Genomic DNA, 20,443 nt, shown 5'->3' with positions numbered 1-20,443 from the left:
CAGAAAGAAAACAGTACATAGCACAAACACATTCAAGTTACTACGTGTACTGTATAAAAAGCAGGATATAAAATTCAATTAAATTAACTTATTACCCGAAAATGTAAAGGAGGCACCTTAAAAATCACAAAAACAAAGACAATTCGATAGATAGACAGATAAAATATTCTTGCTTGTTTACAAAAGCTGGAGCAAATTGCAAAAAAAAAAAAAAATTGCAAAACAGAGCACAAGATGTGTTGACAAAATGTGCCGCCCAGCGAGCGCTCTGCATGTTCATTCTGTTCACATTATTATTGTTGCTGTTATTATTATTATTATTATTATTTCTCCCAGTACCAGATTTTAGTCAGTATTTATGACACGTGTCTTTGTTTTGAATGTAAAAGCCCAGAGTTTAGTAAAATAGGCGGGTGTAGGAGAGATACAGCGTGGTTTAAAGAACAATACGCCATTAGCAGCCTCTGATTACAGTCAAGACAAGAGCTCTCAAATTAAAGGATGCTGCTAACCAACCCCCTTGTGGAGGTTGCGCTCAGAAGCCACAGCAGTTTTTCACGAATTATTTGTCAAAGACCAAGAGACTGATAGTGTTACAAAAACCAAAAGGAGACTTGTTTATGGGTTTTGATAAAACGTCATTGCAAACGTTGCACTGAAGGCACAAACCGTGCAAATATTGAGGTGTTTACAACACTCTCTTCTCGCGTTTCGGTTCCCACAACAACAACGTTAACGCAGCTCCAGTTCAACCCGCCTCTACCGGTGTAACGATTGGCTCATTGACCTGTCAATAACACCCCGCACTAACTCCCTATTACAGCACATCCGGGTGTTTCTCCGGAGAAAAGCCCGCCTCTCTTTCTTTTACGTCGATTGCGTTGCTTTGTTCCTTTTCACGCCGGTCGAGTAAAGCGGCCTGCGCCGGAGAGTGTACGTAAGCCGGGTTGGAGAATAAGGAGCGAGTCGGGGCAGCGTGCAGTGTGCGCCATTGTGCGAGCTTGCAGCAGCGAGGGTGAATATCTGCGATAAATGCTTCAAGTAATGCTGAAGGGATAACACACAAACCCGTTTACAGTGAAACCAGCTGCCGTGGAATTGAGGTGGGTGATGAAGGCGTTGATGTATTTGCACATTCAGCCCGAAACGCCTCCTTCAGTTCTCGGTGTGTGTTTACTGTGTCTATTATTGGCCTATGTGGTCGGCGGCAGCGAGGTCTGGACTTAAGTAGTTTATTATCAAGTGTACGAGTTTTTGCAAATTTGACATAAAATTGACTGCTGTTGCATTTTTTTTTTAAATAAATATGTTGTCTGTTTAGATATAACGCACTGCCCCGTTACTGCAGTTGTGTTTGATAAGTTGTAATTAAGTTAAAATGCGCATATAAACCGTGCTTTTTCGGATGCTCGAGGTTTTCGTTATTTTCATTTATTGATAAACTGAGGTGCTTTTGAGGCCTAGCTGATCCGCGCCGCACGCTACAGTTGCGCACCGCAGTTAGTCGACATCCGGTTTTGTTAGTGTTTTTGATTGCTGCTGCTAACCTAAAATTAAAACCAACATGCAAAGTTAAATTTGAAATGAAACGTGTTTCTGCTATCGATTACATATTTTGTTTTCCCCTCCGCGTTGCGTCTTGCCTTAAATATACGCGGTAAAAGATCACTATACTGTACCAGGTTTAGAATCCACACCATCTCTGTTCATAAAGCCATCATAAGTTATCAAATACCCCTCTATTGGCATACAACACCTCAGCCTAACTGAGCAACAGATAAGTGCTGTGAATATTGGTAAGTGCTCTACGATGCGATAGTGGCATTACAGTTCCCTGCATGAGAACTAGGTCATTTGTTAGATGCTGAATTTAATTGATCAGCATGGTTAGTTTACAGTACATAAAGTGAGGTCAGAATTAAGTTGCTTGCACTGTTCGTAACCTGGGATCAGCCCCTCTCCTGATGTTGGGTTCCATTCCAGTGCTACAGTAAATCATCTGGAACAATCTGTGGGCAGCTGCTGTGTGTGTCCGCCAGTTCTGTTTGTAACATTTATTTGTCTACAGTTTTTTTTTTTTCCACATGCACTTGTCTTAAAATAATAAATAATGCAGTTAATCCATTAAAATGTGTTTCTTTGTCTGGTAGATTTAAGTCGGCATGGCAGCTGCATTCCCTTACCGAGGTGGGCCTGGTGGGATCCCAGTGCCAGGCCAGATGCCAGATTTTATGTCTGAAGAAAAACTTCAGGAAAAAGGTAAGATCAAAGAATAGCATGGGCTTGCCACTCCATATATATAAAATGAGACAGGCTGCAACTATAGAGAAACACTCCAGCAGGATTTCTTGATGCTGAACAAAAGTAGCATGATATTGACAAGTTCGCTTTAACAGTACAGTTGAGATGCACATTGCATGTTGCAAAATAAATGACAAGAAATTACATTGAAATTGATATTCTTTAGTGTTCGTGACAAGCTGCATATCATTAACTAAGTGTCTCTTGGATATCTAATATATTATCTTGTGGTAGTTTTGTTTTTATTTATTTATTTAATTTCATCCCCCAGCCCGCAAATGGCAGCAGCTGCAGGCAAAGCGCTATGCGGAGAAGAGAAAGTTTGGTTTTGTGGACGCCCAGAAAGAGGACATGCCTCCAGAACACGTCCGGAAGATCATCCGTGACCACGGGGACATGACCAACAGGAAGTTCCGTCACGACAAGAGAGTTTATCTGGGGTAAGAGCGGGAGCCTTAAACAAGGTCACGTAACTTGCATCTCAATCATTCAGGCTCGCTGTTCGTCACAAACCATCTTTTTAAGGCTTAAAACACGTCGACTACAAATGTTCTCCAGTACGCGTACACAAAATAAATAAATGCCCTTCAAGCAGGTTACTTGACTGATCTGTCCAGCGTTGCGTGATAGACACCAGCTTTTCTCTCATTCTCTCTCCCTCTGCAGTGCTCTGAAGTACATGCCCCATGCAGTGCTGAAACTGCTGGAGAACATGCCGATGCCCTGGGAGCAGATCCGAGACATCCCAGTGCTCTACCACATCACCGGGGCCATCTCCTTTGTCAACGAGATTCCCTGGGTTATTGAACCAGTCTACATTGCACAGTGGGGGTAAGGAAAGGGCACAAGCAAGCTAAACCACCTTCGTATTTGTTAGTTCACATGAAATATTTAAGGGGTAAACACTGTCTGTTGTGTGTGCAGTCAGATCCCTGCGAAAGAGGTTAAGCTATACCAATTTTTTAACTTGCATCTGTCCTGAATCGCGACTCTGTTCCCTGACCTGTTTTCTCTCTCTGTGACCTGACAGCGCCATGTGGATCATGATGCGTCGTGAGAAGAGAGACAGGCGCCACTTCAAGAGGATGCGATTCCCTCCCTTCGATGACGAGGAGCCGCCACTGGACTACGCTGACAACATCCTGGACGTGGAGCCCCTGGAGGCCATCCAGATGGAGCTGGACCCAGACGAGGACGCTCCCGTCACAGACTGGCTGTACGACCACCAGCCCCTCAAGGACAACACCAAGTGAGTAGCGGTCTACTGAGGTGCTAGAGTTGGTATCTGTTGTGGCGCTGCAGTCGGTTCTGCGGTTGAGATGTAAGTTGCAGTCTGCGCGCGTTGCTGAAATCGTGCTTTTAGAGTTTGATTCTAGGAAGTCAGAATTTTAAGTTGCTTGCACTGTTCGTAACCCGGGATCAGCCCCTCTCCTGATGTTGGGTTCCATTCCAGTGCTACAGTAAATCATCTGGAACGATTGGCTGTTGGCAGTGTGCTGCTAGCCTGTTCTGTTGTTGGTACACAAGTCTTTGAATTTATTTATTTAGAACAGAAATTGCATGAACAGACTATTTAATAAAAAAAGAAATCTAGTTAAGAACTCAGCGTTTTCTCCTCAGGTTTGTGAACGGGTCCACATACAGGCGCTGGCAGTTTACTTTGCCAATGATGTCCACGCTGTACCGCCTTGCCAATCAGCTGCTGACTGACCTGGTGGACGATAACTACTTCTACCTGTTTGACCTGAAAGCCTTCTTCACCTCCAAGGCGCTCAACATGGCCATTCCAGGGGGTCCCAAATTTGAGCCGCTGGTCAGAGATATTAACCTGCAGTAAGTAATCCAAAAGCAGTGATATCTACTTTATATCATGTTTACAGAGAGCTTACCAGTTGCCATGCTGATGAGAGGGTTGTTTTGGTAACTTCCAAGATTTGAAAAGGGCATACATGAATAGTTTTTGTCCGTGTTGGTAATTTCGTAGCCTTATACACATGTTAGATTGTATTCGATTGAAGTAGCTGCCTGTAGTTTGAACACTCTATTGTAAATTGCGTTTTGAGTATATTCTATTTCTTTACCTTTTCGCAGGGATGAAGACTGGAACGAGTTCAATGACATTAACAAGATCATTATCAGGCAGCCTATCAGAACGGAGTACAAGATTGCATTTCCTTACCTGTATAACAACCTGCCGCACCATGTCCATCTCACCTGGTGAGTAAATGTTACCGATGCAAGCGCTGGTCGTCTTCATCTGCGTACTGTGTCCTTTCACTTCTGTGTGAGGTTGCTGTGTAAATGTGAATTGGATCGTTGCAGGTACCACACCCCGAATGTGGTGTTCATCAAAACAGAAGACCCTGACTTGCCTGCTTTCTACTTTGACCCCCTGATCAACCCCATCTCTCACAGACACTCGGTCAAGGTAAGAAACTGTGTCTGAAAACAGAAGTTGATCTAGTATATGCATTTGGGCCACCACCCAATCCTGAACCCCCCTGCCCTTTTAGGAATGGCTTTGTGGATATTGGTTTATCATACACATTAGCTTTAAATCTACTGTGCTGCGTCTGTCTTGCACGTTGAAAACATTTCGTTCTACAGTAATGTACAGTTTACTGTCAACATAACCCTGATTTGTATTTATTTGAAATGGCAGAGCCAGGAGCCCCTGCCCGATGACGATGAGGAGTTTGAGCTGCCAGAGTTTGTGGAGCCGTTCTTGAAAGACACCCCCCTGTACACAGACAACACAGCCAATGGCATCGCCCTGCTGTGGGCACCGCGTCCCTTTAACCTGCGATCAGGGAGAACGCGCAGAGCCATTGACATCCCGCTCATTAAGAACTGGTGAGGAGCGTCAGAGGATTGCAACTTATTCATTTATTTTTTAGGCATTTTGGACTGGAGGTCTGGGTTGAGTGGTGGAGTGAGGCTTAATGGTTTGAGTTAGACCTACAAGGTAGACTATGTTGCTGTGACCTTAAGCACTTCACCACAGCCCATTTCCGCATGTGACATAATATGGCCAGCCCTTTTTAAGTAGTATTTTGTTGTCTTGCTCCAGGTATCGGGAGCATTGCCCTGCAGGTCAGCCTGTCAAAGTGCGTGTGTCCTATCAGAAGCTGCTGAAGTACTACGTGTTGAATGCTCTCAAACACAGGCCTCCCAAAGCCCAGAAGAAAAGGTGAATGATGCTATAATGAGATTAACGTTCTAGCCAAACAAAATTTAACAAGTGCATGCTCAGACAAGATGTGCAGACAGAGTAGTTTTCTTATCTCTTTTTTTTTTTTTCTTTTTGCAGATATTTGTTCCGCTCGTTCAAAGCGACCAAGTTCTTCCAGTCGACGAAGCTGGACTGGGTGGAGGTGGGGCTGCAAGTGTGTCGACAGGGCTACAACATGCTCAACCTGCTGATCCACAGAAAGAACCTCAACTACCTTCACCTGGACTACAACTTCAACCTCAAACCTGTCAAGACTCTCACCACAAAGGTAAGGTGCTGCATGACGTTGTGATGCACTGTCTGCTTTAACCTTCTGTTATCTTTTTTTTTTTTTTTTTTTTTTGTCAAATGGCTAATTCTAATGTTTTTTCTTCAGGAACGTAAAAAGTCCAGATTCGGAAATGCGTTCCATTTGTGCAGAGAGGTTCTGCGTCTCAGTAAGCTGGTGGTAGACAGCCACGTGCAGTACAGGCTGGGAAACGTTGATGCCTTCCAGGTAAGAATCTGCTTTTTTTTTTTTTTTTTTTTTTTTTAAAATGCAATGTTGGGATGTACAGCAGACTTGCATTTCTTTCTATGGTAGAAGAATGTAATTAATACTCTTTTTTTTTTTTTTTTTCTAAGCTGTCAGATGGCCTTCAGTACATTTTTGCCCATGTGGGCCAGCTGACTGGGATGTACAGATACAAGTACAAGCTGATGAGGCAGATCCGCATGTGCAAGGACCTGAAGCATCTCATCTACTACAGGTTTAACACCGTGAGTAATTGCACACGTGGGCCCCACTTTACTGAGCTCTTGATATGCAGAGATGGGTGCTGGACTGGATATTTAATTATAAACGTGCTGTTTCTGTTTGCAGGGTCCAGTTGGAAAGGGGCCCGGCTGTGGTTTCTGGGGCCCAGGGTGGAGGGTGTGGCTGTTCTTCATGAGGGGCATCACTCCTCTGCTGGAGAGGTGGCTGGGAAACCTGCTGGCCAGACAGTTCGAAGGTACAGTATACTTGGTTTCTATTCCGATGGCAGTGAAGCTTTCACTTTCCACTTAAGTGCATGCTCGTTCTATTTGGAGCGTGCTTGCATGGTTGCACTGGGCTAATAGACAAACCTTGCTATGTCATGAAAGTGCAAAAGCTGCAAATGCAAATGGAGGGATCCAAAATAGTCATGTGAGCAGAGTACAAGCGTTTTTAAAGGGTGCTAACCTCGCCTCGTTTTGTTTTCTCCAGGGCGTCACTCCAAGGGCGTGGCGAAGACTGTGACGAAGCAGCGTGTGGAGTCTCACTTCGATTTGGAGCTGAGAGCCGCTGTCATGCACGACATCCTGGACATGATGCCTGAGGGAATCAAACAGAACAAGGCCAGGACCATCCTGCAGCACCTCAGCGAGTCCTGGAGGTGCTGGAAGGCCAACATTCCCTGGAAGGTAAACCAGCCTGTTCTAGTCTTTTCACATGCATGTTAATGAAACCGGAGCCAAGGGCTTTAGCTATAGCTGAGGATGCTTTTGTTTATTCCCTGTTGCAGATGAAGCCTGAGCCTTTTTGTGAAACTGCTTTCAAATAGCAATCCCAGTTCAGTTGCCGTCTTTAACTCTTTCCCTGTGGTTTTTTTTTTTTTTTTTTTTTTTTTTTTAAATAGGTTCCTGGGCTGCCCACCCCTATTGAGAACATGATCCTCCGCTACGTGAAAGCGAAAGCCGATTGGTGGACCAACACTGCCCATTACAACAGAGAGCGAATCCGTCGCGGCGCCACTGTAGACAAGACGGTCTGTAAGAAGAACCTGGGCCGCCTGACTCGACTCTACCTGAAGGCTGAACAGGAGAGGCAACACAACTACCTGAAGGTGAGGGCAACTAGCCTAGCCTGCATGCATTTGCTACTGCGTGAAATTTTAGTTTTGAAGACCTACGTCTCACTTCAAATTATGTTTTTCTCTTGATCTCCAAAGGCTTCAATATCTGAAGCATGATTTTTGCATTCCCATCTAGCTATAATAGATATTGAGCAAACTCCATTATTGTTTTAAGTAGTTGTTCTTATTCTTGTTACACGTAGCAAAGCAATACAAGTGAGACCCAATCTCTCTGTCTCTCCTAGGATGGTCCGTACATTACAGCAGAGGAGGCTGTTGCTATCTACACCACCACTGTGCACTGGCTGGAGAGCAGGAGGTTCTCTCCCATTCCCTTCCCTCCACTCTCCTACAAACATGACACCAAGCTGCTCATCCTGGCCCTGGAGAGGCTGAAGGAAGCATACAGGTGAAGTGTTTGTTTTAAAGAGAGTTGAGATTGCTTGTGTCTTTCCAGGGCTTCGTACCAGTGAGATGGGCAGCCTGTCCTACTAAAGTTTGTAAAAGTTGCATAACCTACAGTTAGTATACATGAAGATCGTAAAGTGAGGTTTTTAAATGTGGATTTCCTACCATGAATATCCAGCGCTTTTCTTAATACTCTTACACTGCTGTGCTATGTTGCAGTCTAACCCTTTCTGTGCCTCCTCTCTCCCTCAGTGTGAAATCTCGGCTGAACCAGTCTCAGAGAGAGGAGCTGGGTTTGATCGAGCAGGCTTACGACAACCCCCACGAGGCGCTATCCAGGATCAAGCGTCACCTCCTCACGCAGAGAGCCTTCAAAGAGGTGGGTGTCAGCGCCGGCTGGTTCCTCATACCTGGTGAGACGTAAAGCATTTTCCAGTTTGTTTCGTGCATGCAGTCATATTGCTCCCGCCTCTCATGCAGGTTGGTATTGAGTTCATGGACCTGTACAGTCACTTGGTCCCTGTGTATGACGTGGAGCCCCTGGAGAAGATCACCGATGCTTACCTGGATCAGTACCTGTGGTATGAAGCTGACAAACGCAGACTCTTTCCGCCTTGGATCAAGCCAGCCGACACAGAACCGCCTCCACTGCTGGTCTACAAGTGGTGCCAGGGTAAGTAAAACCAATACAGCATAGATCTGCTGTGGGGATTTCTGTTATGCAAGGCTGGTTGAATTTTTAGCTATTCAGTTCTGTCGGGCACATAGCTGGGTGTTGCACTGTTCTTCCTGGTGATTTTCGGGTTTATTTAAGAAGTTGTAACTTGTTTTCTTCAGGCATCAATAACCTGCAGGATGTGTGGGAGACGATGGAGGGGGAGTGCAACGTGATGTTGGAGTCTCGCTATGAGAAGATGTACGAGAAGATTGATCTGACGCTGCTCAACAGACTGCTGCGTCTAATTGTTGACCACAACATTGCTGATTACATGACGGCCAAAAACAATGTGGTCATTAACTACAAGGTGAGCGGTCCGGTCTGACCTGGAGTGACGCTGGGTCTTAGCAGACGTGGCATTTCTTTGTTAGACCGACCTTACTTTGAGCGTCTGTGCAGTGTCTTCCTTTTCAGTCTTATCCTTTGTGGGTATTTTGGCTTTTTAAAATGCAATAAATGCAATCATTTTTATTACATGAAAGTAGCTATTCTTTACTTCATGCTAATATGGGATTCTGCTTTCGCCAAGATAAAATGAGAAGGTAGTGGTGGGGACCAACCAAGGTGTAGCTTCACTAATGAGCCTTCAGTGCTTTTCCTCTGCCAGGTAACATGGATTTCCTATTGGCCCCTTGCTGATGGCTGAAGTGTAATGCTGGCTCCTTTTGCATATCCTTTAGGACATGAACCACACAAACTCGTACGGCATCATTCGAGGGCTGCAGTTTGCCTCCTTCATTGTTCAGTACTATGGCTTGGTGATGGATCTGCTAGTGCTGGGGTTGCACCGCGCCAGTGAGATGGCGGGCCCTCCACAGATGCCCAATGACTTCCTGAGCTTCCAGGACATTGCCACTGAGGGAGCCCACCCTATCCGCCTGTACTGCAGATACATTGACCGCATCCATATCTTCTTCAGGTAACCCTTTCGGTGCAACAGAGAAATATTTTAGTATACGAGCCCTGTGTCTTATTCTGGTATCCTTATCTCTAAACTAAAACCATTTTTTACAGAAGTTCCTCTGGATAAATGAAATACAGCATTTTGTTATTTAAGATCAGAAAGTTAATAAGCAAGGGCTGTATGATGGGCTGATGATTTTTAATGTGTTTTGCAGATTTACAGCGGATGAGGCAAGAGATCTGATTCAGAGATACTTGACTGAGCACCCTGACCCCAACAACGAGAACATTGTGGGTTACAACAACAAGAAGTGCTGGCCCAGAGATGCTAGGATGAGGCTCATGAAGCATGATGTCAACCTGTGAGTGCCCCTAGCAATTTCAAAGACGCCATTTGAAACTATTTAGAATAATAGACCTTTTCTAAGCAACACAACCAAAAGAATAAATTAGGTTTTTTGTTTTAGGGGTCGAGCTGTGTTCTGGGATATCAAGAACCGGCTGCCTCGCTCTGTGACCACGGTCCAGTGGGAGAACAGTTTTGTGTCTGTGTACAGCAAGGACAACCCCAACCTGCTCTTCAACATGTGCGGGTTCGAGTGCCGCATCCTGCCCAAGTGCCGCACCAGCTACGAAGAGTTCACGCACAAGGATGGGGTCTGGAATCTGCAAAATGAGGTAACGTGCCATCCGATGCATTGCAATTAACGGGTTATTCAATTCTTTGAAATTATATATTTTTTCTTTTTGAAGTTGTACTTAAATTCCTTTTTTTTTTTTCTTGTTAGGTGACGAAGGAGCGAACTGCCCAGTGTTTCTTGAGAGTGGATGATGAATCTATGCAGAGGTTCCACAACCGGGTCAGGCAGATCCTAATGGCTTCTGGATCCACCACCTTCACTAAGGTAAGCATGGTAGGGGGTGAGAGGTATAGGTTACATTTCTAGGTCTGTCAACATTGTATCTAGACGCTTTATGAAATAGAGATACAGTTTTGCTGTAGAGATGTGTTCTTACAGTGGCCAAAACTACCCAGCAGTGATCCCTTTTTTTAAATTCCTTTGTTAAATAAGACTCCGTTTTTATTTATTTTCCCCCCCATTGCTGCAGATTGTGAACAAGTGGAACACTGCTCTGATCGGTCTCATGACGTATTTCCGAGAGGCCGTGGTAAACACACAGGAGCTCCTGGACCTGCTGGTCAAATGTGAGAATAAGATCCAGACCCGAATTAAGATCGGACTCAACTCCAAGATGCCCAGTCGATTCCCTCCGGTCGTCTTCTACACGCCCAAGGAGCTGGGAGGGCTGGGCATGCTGTCCATGGGCCACGTCCTCATCCCCCAGTCCGACCTGCGGTAAAGGGATCCCTAATGTGCCTGTTTTAAAGCCAAACCACTTGAGTCATTGCCTGCAGCTTTTAATTTGATCCCTGACTTTTCTTGTGTGTTCCCTTCTCCAGGTGGTCGAAGCAGACTGATGTTGGCATCACCCACTTCCGCTCTGGAATGAGCCACGAGGAGGACCAGCTGATTCCCAATCTGTACAGATACATCCAGCCCTGGGAGAGCGAGTTCATCGACTCTCAGAGAGTGTGGGCAGAATACGCATTGAAGAGGCAGGAAGCCATTGCGCAGAACAGGTAGGAATGGATTCCACTTAAAGTGATTGCTCATCTTAACAAAATTGCCCATGCTTCAAAATTCGGATAGATCATTTTGTAATCCTGTGTTACTATTCAAATTGTAGACGTTTAACTCTGGAAGACTTGGAAGATTCCTGGGACAGAGGTATCCCCAGAATCAACACTCTGTTCCAGAAGGACAGACACACGCTGGCTTATGACAAGGGGTGGCGAGTGAGGACAGACTTCAAACAGTACCAGGTAAGGATTTAATACAAGCTGCCCTTTTTCTGGGGTTAAGCTAACCAGTATTAAATCAGTCTGAATTGCCAATAGATGCTCATGTGCAGCGAGGAGGTTTTTTTTTGCTTGAGCAAGAAGTGCTATTCTCCTCTGATTTTCAGTTTGAATCATTCTGAGCTGGCTAAGTTCTGCCTACAGAGGGAACCTACACACACAGTTCTGCTGTAGGTTGTCCTCATGCATTACTCTGCGGTTATTGTAAAGGCACCCAAAAGTGTCTCTGAAATCCCGTTAATCTTCTTTGCAGGTGCTGAAACAAAATCCGTTCTGGTGGACCCACCAGCGTCACGACGGCAAGCTGTGGAACTTGAACAACTACCGAACCGACATGATCCAAGCACTGGGAGGGGTGGAGGGCATCCTGGAGCACACGCTGTTCAAGGGAACCTACTTCCCCACCTGGGAGGGTCTGTTCTGGTACGTAGAACATGTGACTGGAATAGCTTCCTTCTCCTTTTTTAGTGTAGGTTTCTGCGAGACGCAAGAAGTGACCCTTTCCACTGGTTTGTCAAGTATCAGCTGCTCTGCTTGAGGGTTTGAAACCACAATGTTTTCACCAGCAGGCAGTTTTTTTGTTCCTCTTTCTAAAAAAACAGTGACAAGACATAGCACAAAACTTAATTTTGTGCTTGGAAAAGAATGTACGTTTCTTCCCATCCCCCAATCTGGGTTCACTTTAAACAATTTTACAGCTGTCAGAAATGCAGCATATTTAGTGGGGATTTAATTAGGCAAGTACCTTTTTGGACCCCATCCTTGCATGTGAACTGAAAGCCTTTAAATCCAACACTGCAGCTATTGTATTGAGGCTTCCTAGTCCTAATCTTAAACAGATTAGATTTATGATGGAGAACAATGCTGTGCTTTTGATAGCCTAGGCCAGTTTTGCACGGTAGAATGGAGTGCTCCTGCATACAGCTTCTTTTTTAAAGGCAGCCCAAATTCCTATTCTAGATGTGTTTTTTTTTTTTTTCTTCCACAGGGAGAAGGCGAGTGGTTTTGAGGAATCCATGAAGTGGAAGAAACTGACCAACGCTCAGAGGTCTGGTCTGAACCAGATTCCTAACAGAAGGTTCACTCTCTGGTGGTCACCCACCATCAACAGGGCTAACGTAAGTAACCAGCAGGGTTCGAATTGGTGTCCCGCGCTACAAATTGGGGGACAGATTTGAAACCTAGATCTTCTGAAGTACATTTTGTGCATGATTGTAAGATTTTAAAACGTTGTGGGCAAATTAAAAGGATGTCCTGAAATCTGGGATGACTCCTTATGCAATACAATGTGGGAATTTTCATATTGGTCTTAAGTATCCTATTTAAGTTTTAATAGATATAAAAACAACTGCATGGACAATGTCAAGTATAAACTATTTAATGTTTTGAAAATGCATTAAAAAATATAATGATGCTGTGTCCTAGGTAGCACAGTCTAAGGCCTGGCGCTAATGCAGTGTACCTTGAATCAATTTGAAAGGTTTAAGTTGGTCCTAAGGGATGCTCGTCTCCGCACCCTGCTCACTCCGACTCCCTTGCTCTTCTCAGGTGTACGTAGGTTTCCAGGTGCAGTTGGATCTGACCGGTATCTTCATGCACGGCAAGATTCCCACACTCAAGATCTCCCTCATCCAGATCTTCAGAGCTCACTTGTGGCAGAAGATCCATGAGAGCGTCGTCATGGACTTGTGTCAGGTATAGAGAAGCGGGGGGGCGGGCTGGCTATTTAATAATGGTGTAATATTAATATGGGCAAAAAGTAGAGAGAAGGGGAAGCTTCAGTCCCACTTGCTGGTTCCAAACCTCCTGAAAGAGCATCAAGACTGTTCTAGAGCTAAGCCAAGATTTCTGGAAACCATCAATTTACTGTAAAAGTGGCCATGCTAATGTGGCTTTATAACGGGTAGCTGTGTACACGGCTGCCCCATGGCAAGGCTTTAATGTGATGGCCCTCTCCATATCCTCCCTTGTAAGTGCCCTATGTGAATCGCACTGTGTTTGTGTTCTGTGCAGGTGTTTGATCAGGAGTTGGATGCTCTGGAGATTGAGACTGTGCAGAAGGAGACCATCCACCCCAGGAAGTCCTACAAAATGAACTCCTCTTGCGCAGACATCCTGCTTTTTGCCTCTTACAAGTGGAACGTCTCCCGGCCGTCTCTGCTCGCTGACTCAAAGTAAGCAAGGTTTAGATTGGGAGGCAGGGGGTGGGCCTTTTCCAAGGCGTGCTTTTCTAGACGTGACTAGATTTGACCTGCGTTATGAAAACCAGTTAATTCTCGATGTACCCAAAGTTGATCTCTTGACAATCTGATCTTAGCAATGCTTCTACAACTCCCTTTCTCCTACAGAGACGTGATGGACAGCACCACGACCCAGAAGTACTGGATTGATATCCAGCTGCGTTGGGGAGACTATGACTCCCACGACATCGAGAGATATGCCAGGGCTAAATTCCTGGACTACACCACAGACAACATGAGTATCTACCCATCCCCAACCGGAGTCCTCATCGCTATCGACCTGGCTTACAACCTGCACAGGTAAGTGTAAGAGTAGAGGGAATGCAGCGTTTTTGTACTTTACCCTAATTCTCTTACAGTGATTTTAATCTTGGTACATTTTAATGGCTTATTGAAAGAAGAATTCTGTTATATTTGTACTAATGATTTTCTGTTGATTCCAAGAGTTCTTTCAAATCTGTTTTTGCTTTACTATGGTGATGGTAGCTAGCTGATCTGTTGAAGTTGCTGTCCCTAAACTGGCTGTCTGTCGTCCCCGCCCCCCCAGTGGCTACGGTAACTGGTTCCCAGGAGGGAAGCCGCTGATCCAGCAGGCCATGGCTAAGATCATGAAGGCGAACCCGGCTCTGTATGTGTTGAGGGAGCGAATCCGCAAGGGGCTGCAGCTCTACTCTTCCGAGCCCACTGAGCCGTATCTGTCCTCCCAGAACTACGGGGAGCTCTTCTCCAATCAGATTATCTGGTTTGTGGATGACACCAATGTGTATCGAGTAACCATCCACAAGGTAAAGGCAGTACAAATGCATCATGCTTTTGCTGTTGTGTGCTTTTTGTAAGTGGTGTTTCATAGCCTGTTAAACATTTTTCTAAGTTAACATGTGCATTTGTCATTCCCTCCAACCACACAGACCTTTGAAGGCAACTTGACCACAAAGCCTATAAACGGAGCCATTTTCATCTTCAATCCCCGAACTGGGCAGCTTTTCCTGAAGATTATCCACACCTCTGTGTGGGCAGGACAGAAACGTCTCGGACAGGTATAGAGTTTATTTATTCATGCTTCGATGTGGTAATTGTGTAACGCCACCCGCCTTTCCCTCACCAGTTAACCGCTAACTGAGAGACTTGTATCGCTTTGCCACCTGTCTTTCCCTGCAGCTGGCCAAATGGAAGACAGCTGAAGAGGTAGCTGCCCTGATCCGATCCCTGCCTGTGGAGGAGCAGCCCAAGCAGATTATCGTCACCAGAAAGGGCATGTTGGATCCCCTGGAGGTGAGCAAGCAGCTCTGACGCTTCCTGTCGCTTACGAGGAATGCTTGTAGACAGAGCTGCTGTAATTTAAGAATTTGAGGCTTGGTGGTGTTTTTGTTAATTAGTCCTGTCCTGCTGTTTTCAGGTCCACTTGCTGGATTTCCCCAACATTGTGATCAAGGGGTCTGAGCTGCAGCTGCCCTTCCAAGCCTGTCTGAAGGTAGAGAAGTTTGGAGATCTAATCCTGAAGGCCACTGAGCCACAGATGGTGCTTTTCAACCTCTACGATGACTGGCTGAAGACCATCTCCTCTTACACCGTAAGGAACCTACTCATCGTCTCTGCAACACTGACAAGCGCAGGGTCCCTAGTTCATTTTGAAATCTCTGTTGCAATAATTGTAGAACAGTACGTTTTTCTGGTTTTGGTTCACATAGTCAGATTTATATTTATTTTATATTAGGCCTTCTCCCGTCTGATCCTGATTCTGAGGGCCCTACATGTGAATAACGACCGCGCCAAAGTCATCCTGAAGCCGGACAAGACCACCATCACGGAGCCCCACCACATCTGGCCCACGCTGACGGATGAGGAGTGGATCAAGGTGGAGGTGCAGCTGAAGGACCTGATCCTGGCAGATTACGGCAAGAAGAACAAGTGAGTCTCGCAGATAGAAATGGGGAGGCAGCATGGACTTTGGTTAGAGCTGAAAGGTTTGGGTCTTAAGTTAGTGTAGGTTTAACTAATTAAATGGATAGTTTTTTAAACAAGTTGTGAAATGTACATTGTTTTACCTGCACGGAAGCCAGTTGACCCTGTGTGTTCGTGCCTGCTTGTTTTTAAAGACTGTTTTCTCTGCTTTTGTGTTTTTCAGTGTGAACGTTGCGTCTCTGACTCAGTCCGAGATCAGGGATATCATCCTGGGGATGGAGATCTCTGCCCCCTCTCAGCAGAGGCAGCAGATCGCTGAGATTGAGAAGCAGACCAAGGAGCAATCCCAGCTCACTGCCACGCAGACCCGGACAGTCAACAAGCACGGAGACGAGATCATCACCTCCACTACCAGCAACTACGAGACCCAGACCTTCTCCTCCAAGACAGAGTGGAGAGTCCGGTAGGCAGAGGGGCTGCTTTTGTTAACTTGAGAGGTTTTAATTAAAAAAAAAAAAAAAAAAAAAAAAAAAAAAAAAAAAAAAATTTCTTGCTTTTTAAATTCGTTTTGTTGTTTTAAATCACAGAGCGATCTCTGCTGCCAATCTGCACCTGCGTACAAATCACATTTATGTTTCGTCGGATGATATCAAGGAGACGGGCTATACCTACATTCTGCCCAAGAACGTGCTGAAGAAGTTTATCTGCATCTCGGACCTTCGTGCTCAGGTTAGTCTTAAATCTGATTTGTGTGGGTTTTTTTTTATATATAGAACGAATGGAGCTCTAGGTACAGTGTGCGATTTTGTATTAGTCTTGCTGACTTGTCTGCCTGTGTCTCCTCCAGATTGCAGGTTACCTGTACGGCACCAGCCCCCCAGATAACCCCCAGGTGAAGGAGATTCGCTGCATCGTGATGGTGCCGCAGTGGGGAACCCACCAGACCGTGCATCTCCCCAACCAGCTCCCACAGCACGAGTACCTCAAGGTACAGTATCGCTTCACTGGGACCACTGTCTGTTTCCACAGCCTTTGTATTAAGCTGGAAGCGTGGTCCTTTTGATACAGTGGTATGCTGTGACTTAGTAGTTGAAACCAAGGCATGGGAGTTGATCTTGAATTGATTCTGTTCACCAACTGTTTTAAATTTTTTTAATTGGAATTGCATGGCTGTTTGACTTGCTGGCATCCGAACGTGCCTTTTTAATACATGTATAGAATAACTGGTAGAAATTTAATAATAAAAATCAATACTGTGAGTGGGTGATATTTGAACGCGTTTGGTAAACTAACTTCTGTGAATCCTGTTTTTGTATCGAAATGTATTCCTTTTCCGTCCCTCCTCAGGAAATGGAGCCGCTGGGCTGGATCCACACTCAGCCGAACGAGTCTCCCCAGCTGTCCCCTCAGGACGTCACCACGCACGCCAAGGTCATGGCTGACAACCCGGCCTGGGACGGGGAGAAGACCATCATCATCACCTGCAGGTCTGTCTTCACACTGTCCGTCTGCCTGTGGAAATGCAGTCCTGTGCATTTTACAGGCTTTGCACACCTGAGTGTGGCTAGTAAGGGTTGTATAATCCCATTGTAAAAACTATTTGCATGTGTGATTTTATTATCACAGGACCGAGTGAAGCTTAAAGTCAACTATATGAAAATTCCTGTATCTTTCTGCTATCTAGAACCCCATCGCAACAAAAATTATTCTGCCAAATACAGTAATATGAAATGTGTGAATACATTGCTTCTCCCTACTCACCTCCCTTCATTCTGTATTAATGTGTGCTTCCTCCTCTCCTTTTTCAGTTTCACCCCCGGCTCCTGCACCCTCACTGCCTACAAGCTGACCCCCAGCGGGTACGAGTGGGGCAGACAGAACACAGACAAGGGGAACAACCCCAAGGGGTACCTGCCCTCGCACTACGAGAGGGTGCAGATGCTGCTGTCTGATCGCTTCCTTGGCTTCTTCATGGTGCCTGGCCAAGTCTCCTGGAACTACAACTTCATGGGTAAGCCAGGCTGTGCCGCTCCATTGCACTGAAAACCAGCATACGGCACGTGAAGCCACGCTGTCCGTCGCATTTCTTTACAGACCCTACGTTCCACTGCAAGCCCAGGGATCACAGGGCGTGTTTTGCTGGCAACTTGTCAGACTTTGTTTTTGTTTTATTTTTAAACAAATCTGAATAGTTTAAGTTACACTATCGGAACAATCTTTATTTGAAATGCAAAGTTATTTCCTGGTATTTACAACGGCTTCAAAGTTATGTAGTCAGTTGTACACAGTGTCCTAGTGTGTAATGAGAACAATGGTTTCATTTTAGCAGTACATAGATTTGCTGTCTTGGAAACCATACTGTTATCATTTTGTATTCATACTGAAATGTGTTTTTGGTAAGCTTGCATCAACTGTCCTATTATAATTTGGCTATCCTGGTAACAGCGTAACTAATGTGTTAATTTTATTTCCTGCCCAGGTGTTCGCCACGATCCCAACATGAAGTACGATCTGCAGCTGTCCAACCCCAAGGAGTTCTACCACGAGGTGCACAGGCCCTCGCACTTCCTGAACTTCGCCTCGCTGCAGGAGGGGGAGATCTACAACGCCGACCGGGAGGACATGTATGGTTAGAGCCACACTCGGAGCCGGCAAGCCTGCTACTGTTGATATTCAACAAGGAATCCCCTCGGAGCCCCACGTGTTCCAGTGACTACGCACCACCATCTCCTCTCTGAATTTCGGATCTGTTTGACGGGGATTGGGGGGGACAGTTCCTTTTTTTTGTTTTTTTTTGTAGTGTATATTCACGTTATGCTGGAAAGATGGACAGCGTATAAAGGCAAAGCTAAATGTAGTTCTCCATTCCTCAATCCAGACAGCACTTTGTGTAAGCCCTCTATTTCTGCTTCAGTGTTTGTAAATGGATTTCTTGCATGCTCTTTTAACAGGAGCAGTCTCTGATGTTAGTTTTCACAAGTTAGAAACTTGGCCACTTCAGAATCAAAATAATAAAAATGCCAGTTTGCTGTTTTATTGTTTGCTTTAACTGGAGACATTTTTTTGCCTATTTGTTTCCTTTTTCTTCATTTTTACAGAAGTAATTGTCTGTATTCCGAGCTGCATATTGTTTGAATGCACTCTGTATGAAATGGGTTTAAATAAAGTCTCAAAGTTTTATAAATGTATGCTTGCTTGAGTGTGTTTTGGTATCTGTATGTCAAATGAAAATCCTATTGTAGCTGCTGGCCAATCTGTTTCATATGAATGGAGAGCAATTTACTAAATGTAGTGATTCTTACCCATCTGGTTTCCAATTCTTGTCTTGTTTCCGTTTTCCATCGCATCCTTGGAGGTTTATATAAAAAGCACAGCCTGGTTCAAAGCAATGTGCCTCCCTGCTCAAGAAGCCTTCAGTTTAGTGCCCCAGTGTCCAGTCACAGTGTTGGAGAGCCAATGAGAACTGCTTTGCTGTCTGGCTGGAGGGTTAATTGCTTCAATTAAACAATTTAGAACCTGTTAGGAACCAAGACCAGGAGTAGAAAGACCAGCTTTGGGCACAACTGCCCCAAGTCATATGGGCAAGAGAAATATTCAATTTTAAAAACCCAATTCTAGCTTTCGAAACACGTTTGCAGATTTGGTTTCCCTCCTGTCTTCATTGTACAAATGTGTTTTCAAACTATAGTTCGGTATGCAGTATCTATTTCTATCACCCCAGGACTGTAAATACTAGCCAATGTGTTCTTGGAAAGCTGGACTCTTGGGCATATATGGGCCCTTCACCTAACACTACTTGTTCTTGCTGTATTGAAAGGGATGACGCAAACAAAATGAACTGCTATCTTCAGTCCAATGTTTTGTACTGGTAACTGATCTGGGACTCCAGCAATGAACTGCACTGGTGTATGCTGATCAGAAGTGAGGGGGTTTGCTTGGTTTAGAACAATAAATTACACAGTTCCATTAACAATCTCTACTGTTCAAGAGTCTGGTTTGACGACTACATTCCTGAATGAATCAGTTTGTGTCTGGAATTGTCTCCACTATCCTCTGACTGTCCGCTAGGAAGCCAGTGTTCCAATTCTTGCTTTCTGCGGATTGAGAGCTCTACTTTGAGAGAATGATCTGTCTGTATTCAGTTAAACTCAGTGTAATAATACAGTACACGAATGCTGTTCCACCAAAGATCACAGTTAATCTAATTTTCCATTAAGGATCCAACCTAATCTCATGATCCTTTGAAATCTTTCTCCCGCCGCACGACCTCGTCCTTGACCGGCACAATATTGAAATCGAAACAGCCTTAGTTTTCAAGAAGTAAAAATAAATGCACAAATATCAGCAAAAGCGCTCAGGAAATAACGCAAACACGTGTATACACACAATACCTGTAAGAGTGTTTATCCAAATGGAATCTTAATAATCGAGCCCACGTCATTATCCGGGTTTAACTAAAGCCATTAATTCTAATGGAGCGCCGTGGCTTGGGATGATCCTAGCTGGTAAAGCGCCTATGTATTTATTAAATCATTTATCTATTTGACATTTTTTTCATGGAATATCCTCCATCGTATGCGTGGTTCACACCGGCAACTACACGGAAGTTCAGAATTGCAATTTTAACACGGACAGACTACGTTTCACCTAAGCAAGTATTTAGATTTTGTTACTGTTCCCTTAGAAGCGCTGGCCGAAGTGTGACGGTCCGGAAGATACTCGTTTTTTTTCTCCGGATAGTCGGGTAAGGCGCCGTGGCTTAGATGGTTAAAGCGCCTGTCTAGTAAACAGGAGATCCTGGGTTCGACTCCCAGCGGAGCCTGCTGTCCTTTTGTTTGTTTTGTAAAATTAAATAAAATTAAAACTTAAATAGAAAGTCTAATAACAATAATAATAAAATCAGATGGTATACAATTAAACGTTTTAGACCTGAATTTGATTGAGTAGACGCACATGTTATAT

The 20,443-nt window shown here is 44.8% G+C and overlaps 1 protein-coding gene and 2 non-coding genes across 4 annotated transcripts; all 3 read left to right on the top strand.

Moving 5' to 3' along the window:
• The first annotated feature begins 963 nt into the window (after window positions 1-963).
• prpf8 (pre-mRNA processing factor 8) lies at window positions 964-18,669 on the top strand. Of its 2 annotated transcripts, none has more exons than XM_041241268.1 (43): window positions 964-1,103; window positions 2,151-2,259; window positions 2,573-2,741; window positions 2,968-3,132; window positions 3,332-3,550; window positions 3,922-4,134; window positions 4,393-4,518; window positions 4,624-4,729; window positions 4,964-5,154; window positions 5,372-5,491; window positions 5,612-5,801; window positions 5,910-6,029; window positions 6,158-6,292; window positions 6,396-6,525; window positions 6,762-6,958; window positions 7,174-7,380; window positions 7,635-7,798; window positions 8,050-8,176; window positions 8,278-8,470; window positions 8,635-8,822; window positions 9,196-9,434; window positions 9,634-9,780; window positions 9,886-10,096; window positions 10,207-10,323; window positions 10,529-10,776; window positions 10,881-11,060; window positions 11,168-11,303; window positions 11,593-11,762; window positions 12,328-12,457; window positions 12,888-13,034; window positions 13,353-13,513; window positions 13,688-13,879; window positions 14,127-14,364; window positions 14,488-14,616; window positions 14,738-14,851; window positions 14,976-15,149; window positions 15,294-15,487; window positions 15,705-15,944; window positions 16,069-16,210; window positions 16,329-16,469; window positions 16,829-16,968; window positions 17,290-17,492; window positions 17,961-18,669. In XM_041241268.1, the coding sequence occupies exons 2-43, from the start codon at window positions 2,163-2,165 to the stop codon at window positions 18,113-18,115; spliced, it is 7,005 nt and encodes a 2,334-aa protein (XP_041097202.1). In that variant the 5' UTR covers window positions 964-1,103; window positions 2,151-2,162; the 3' UTR covers window positions 18,116-18,669. The 2 variants fall into 2 exon arrangements, with proteins under 2 accessions (XP_041097202.1, XP_041097204.1); XM_041241270.1 differs by having other exon boundaries at window positions 995-1,015.
• Window positions 3,699-3,827, top strand: LOC121308711. Its single transcript, XR_005948546.1, has one exon. It is a non-coding gene; the product is annotated as a small nucleolar RNA SNORA54 (small nucleolar RNA).
• A 1,560-nt stretch (window positions 18,670-20,229) lies between the features above and the next one.
• On the top strand, window positions 20,230-20,303 carry trnat-agu. Its single transcript has one exon. It is a non-coding gene; the product is annotated as a tRNA-Thr (tRNA).
• The last annotated feature ends 140 nt before the right edge of the window (window positions 20,304-20,443 follow it).

The sequence above is a fragment of the Polyodon spathula genome, unplaced genomic scaffold (assembly GCF_017654505.1).
Source record: "Polyodon spathula isolate WHYD16114869_AA unplaced genomic scaffold, ASM1765450v1 scaffolds_764, whole genome shotgun sequence".
Taxonomy (NCBI): domain Eukaryota; kingdom Metazoa; phylum Chordata; class Actinopteri; order Acipenseriformes; family Polyodontidae; genus Polyodon; species Polyodon spathula.
This window is presented reverse-complemented; position numbering and strand designations above follow the sequence as displayed.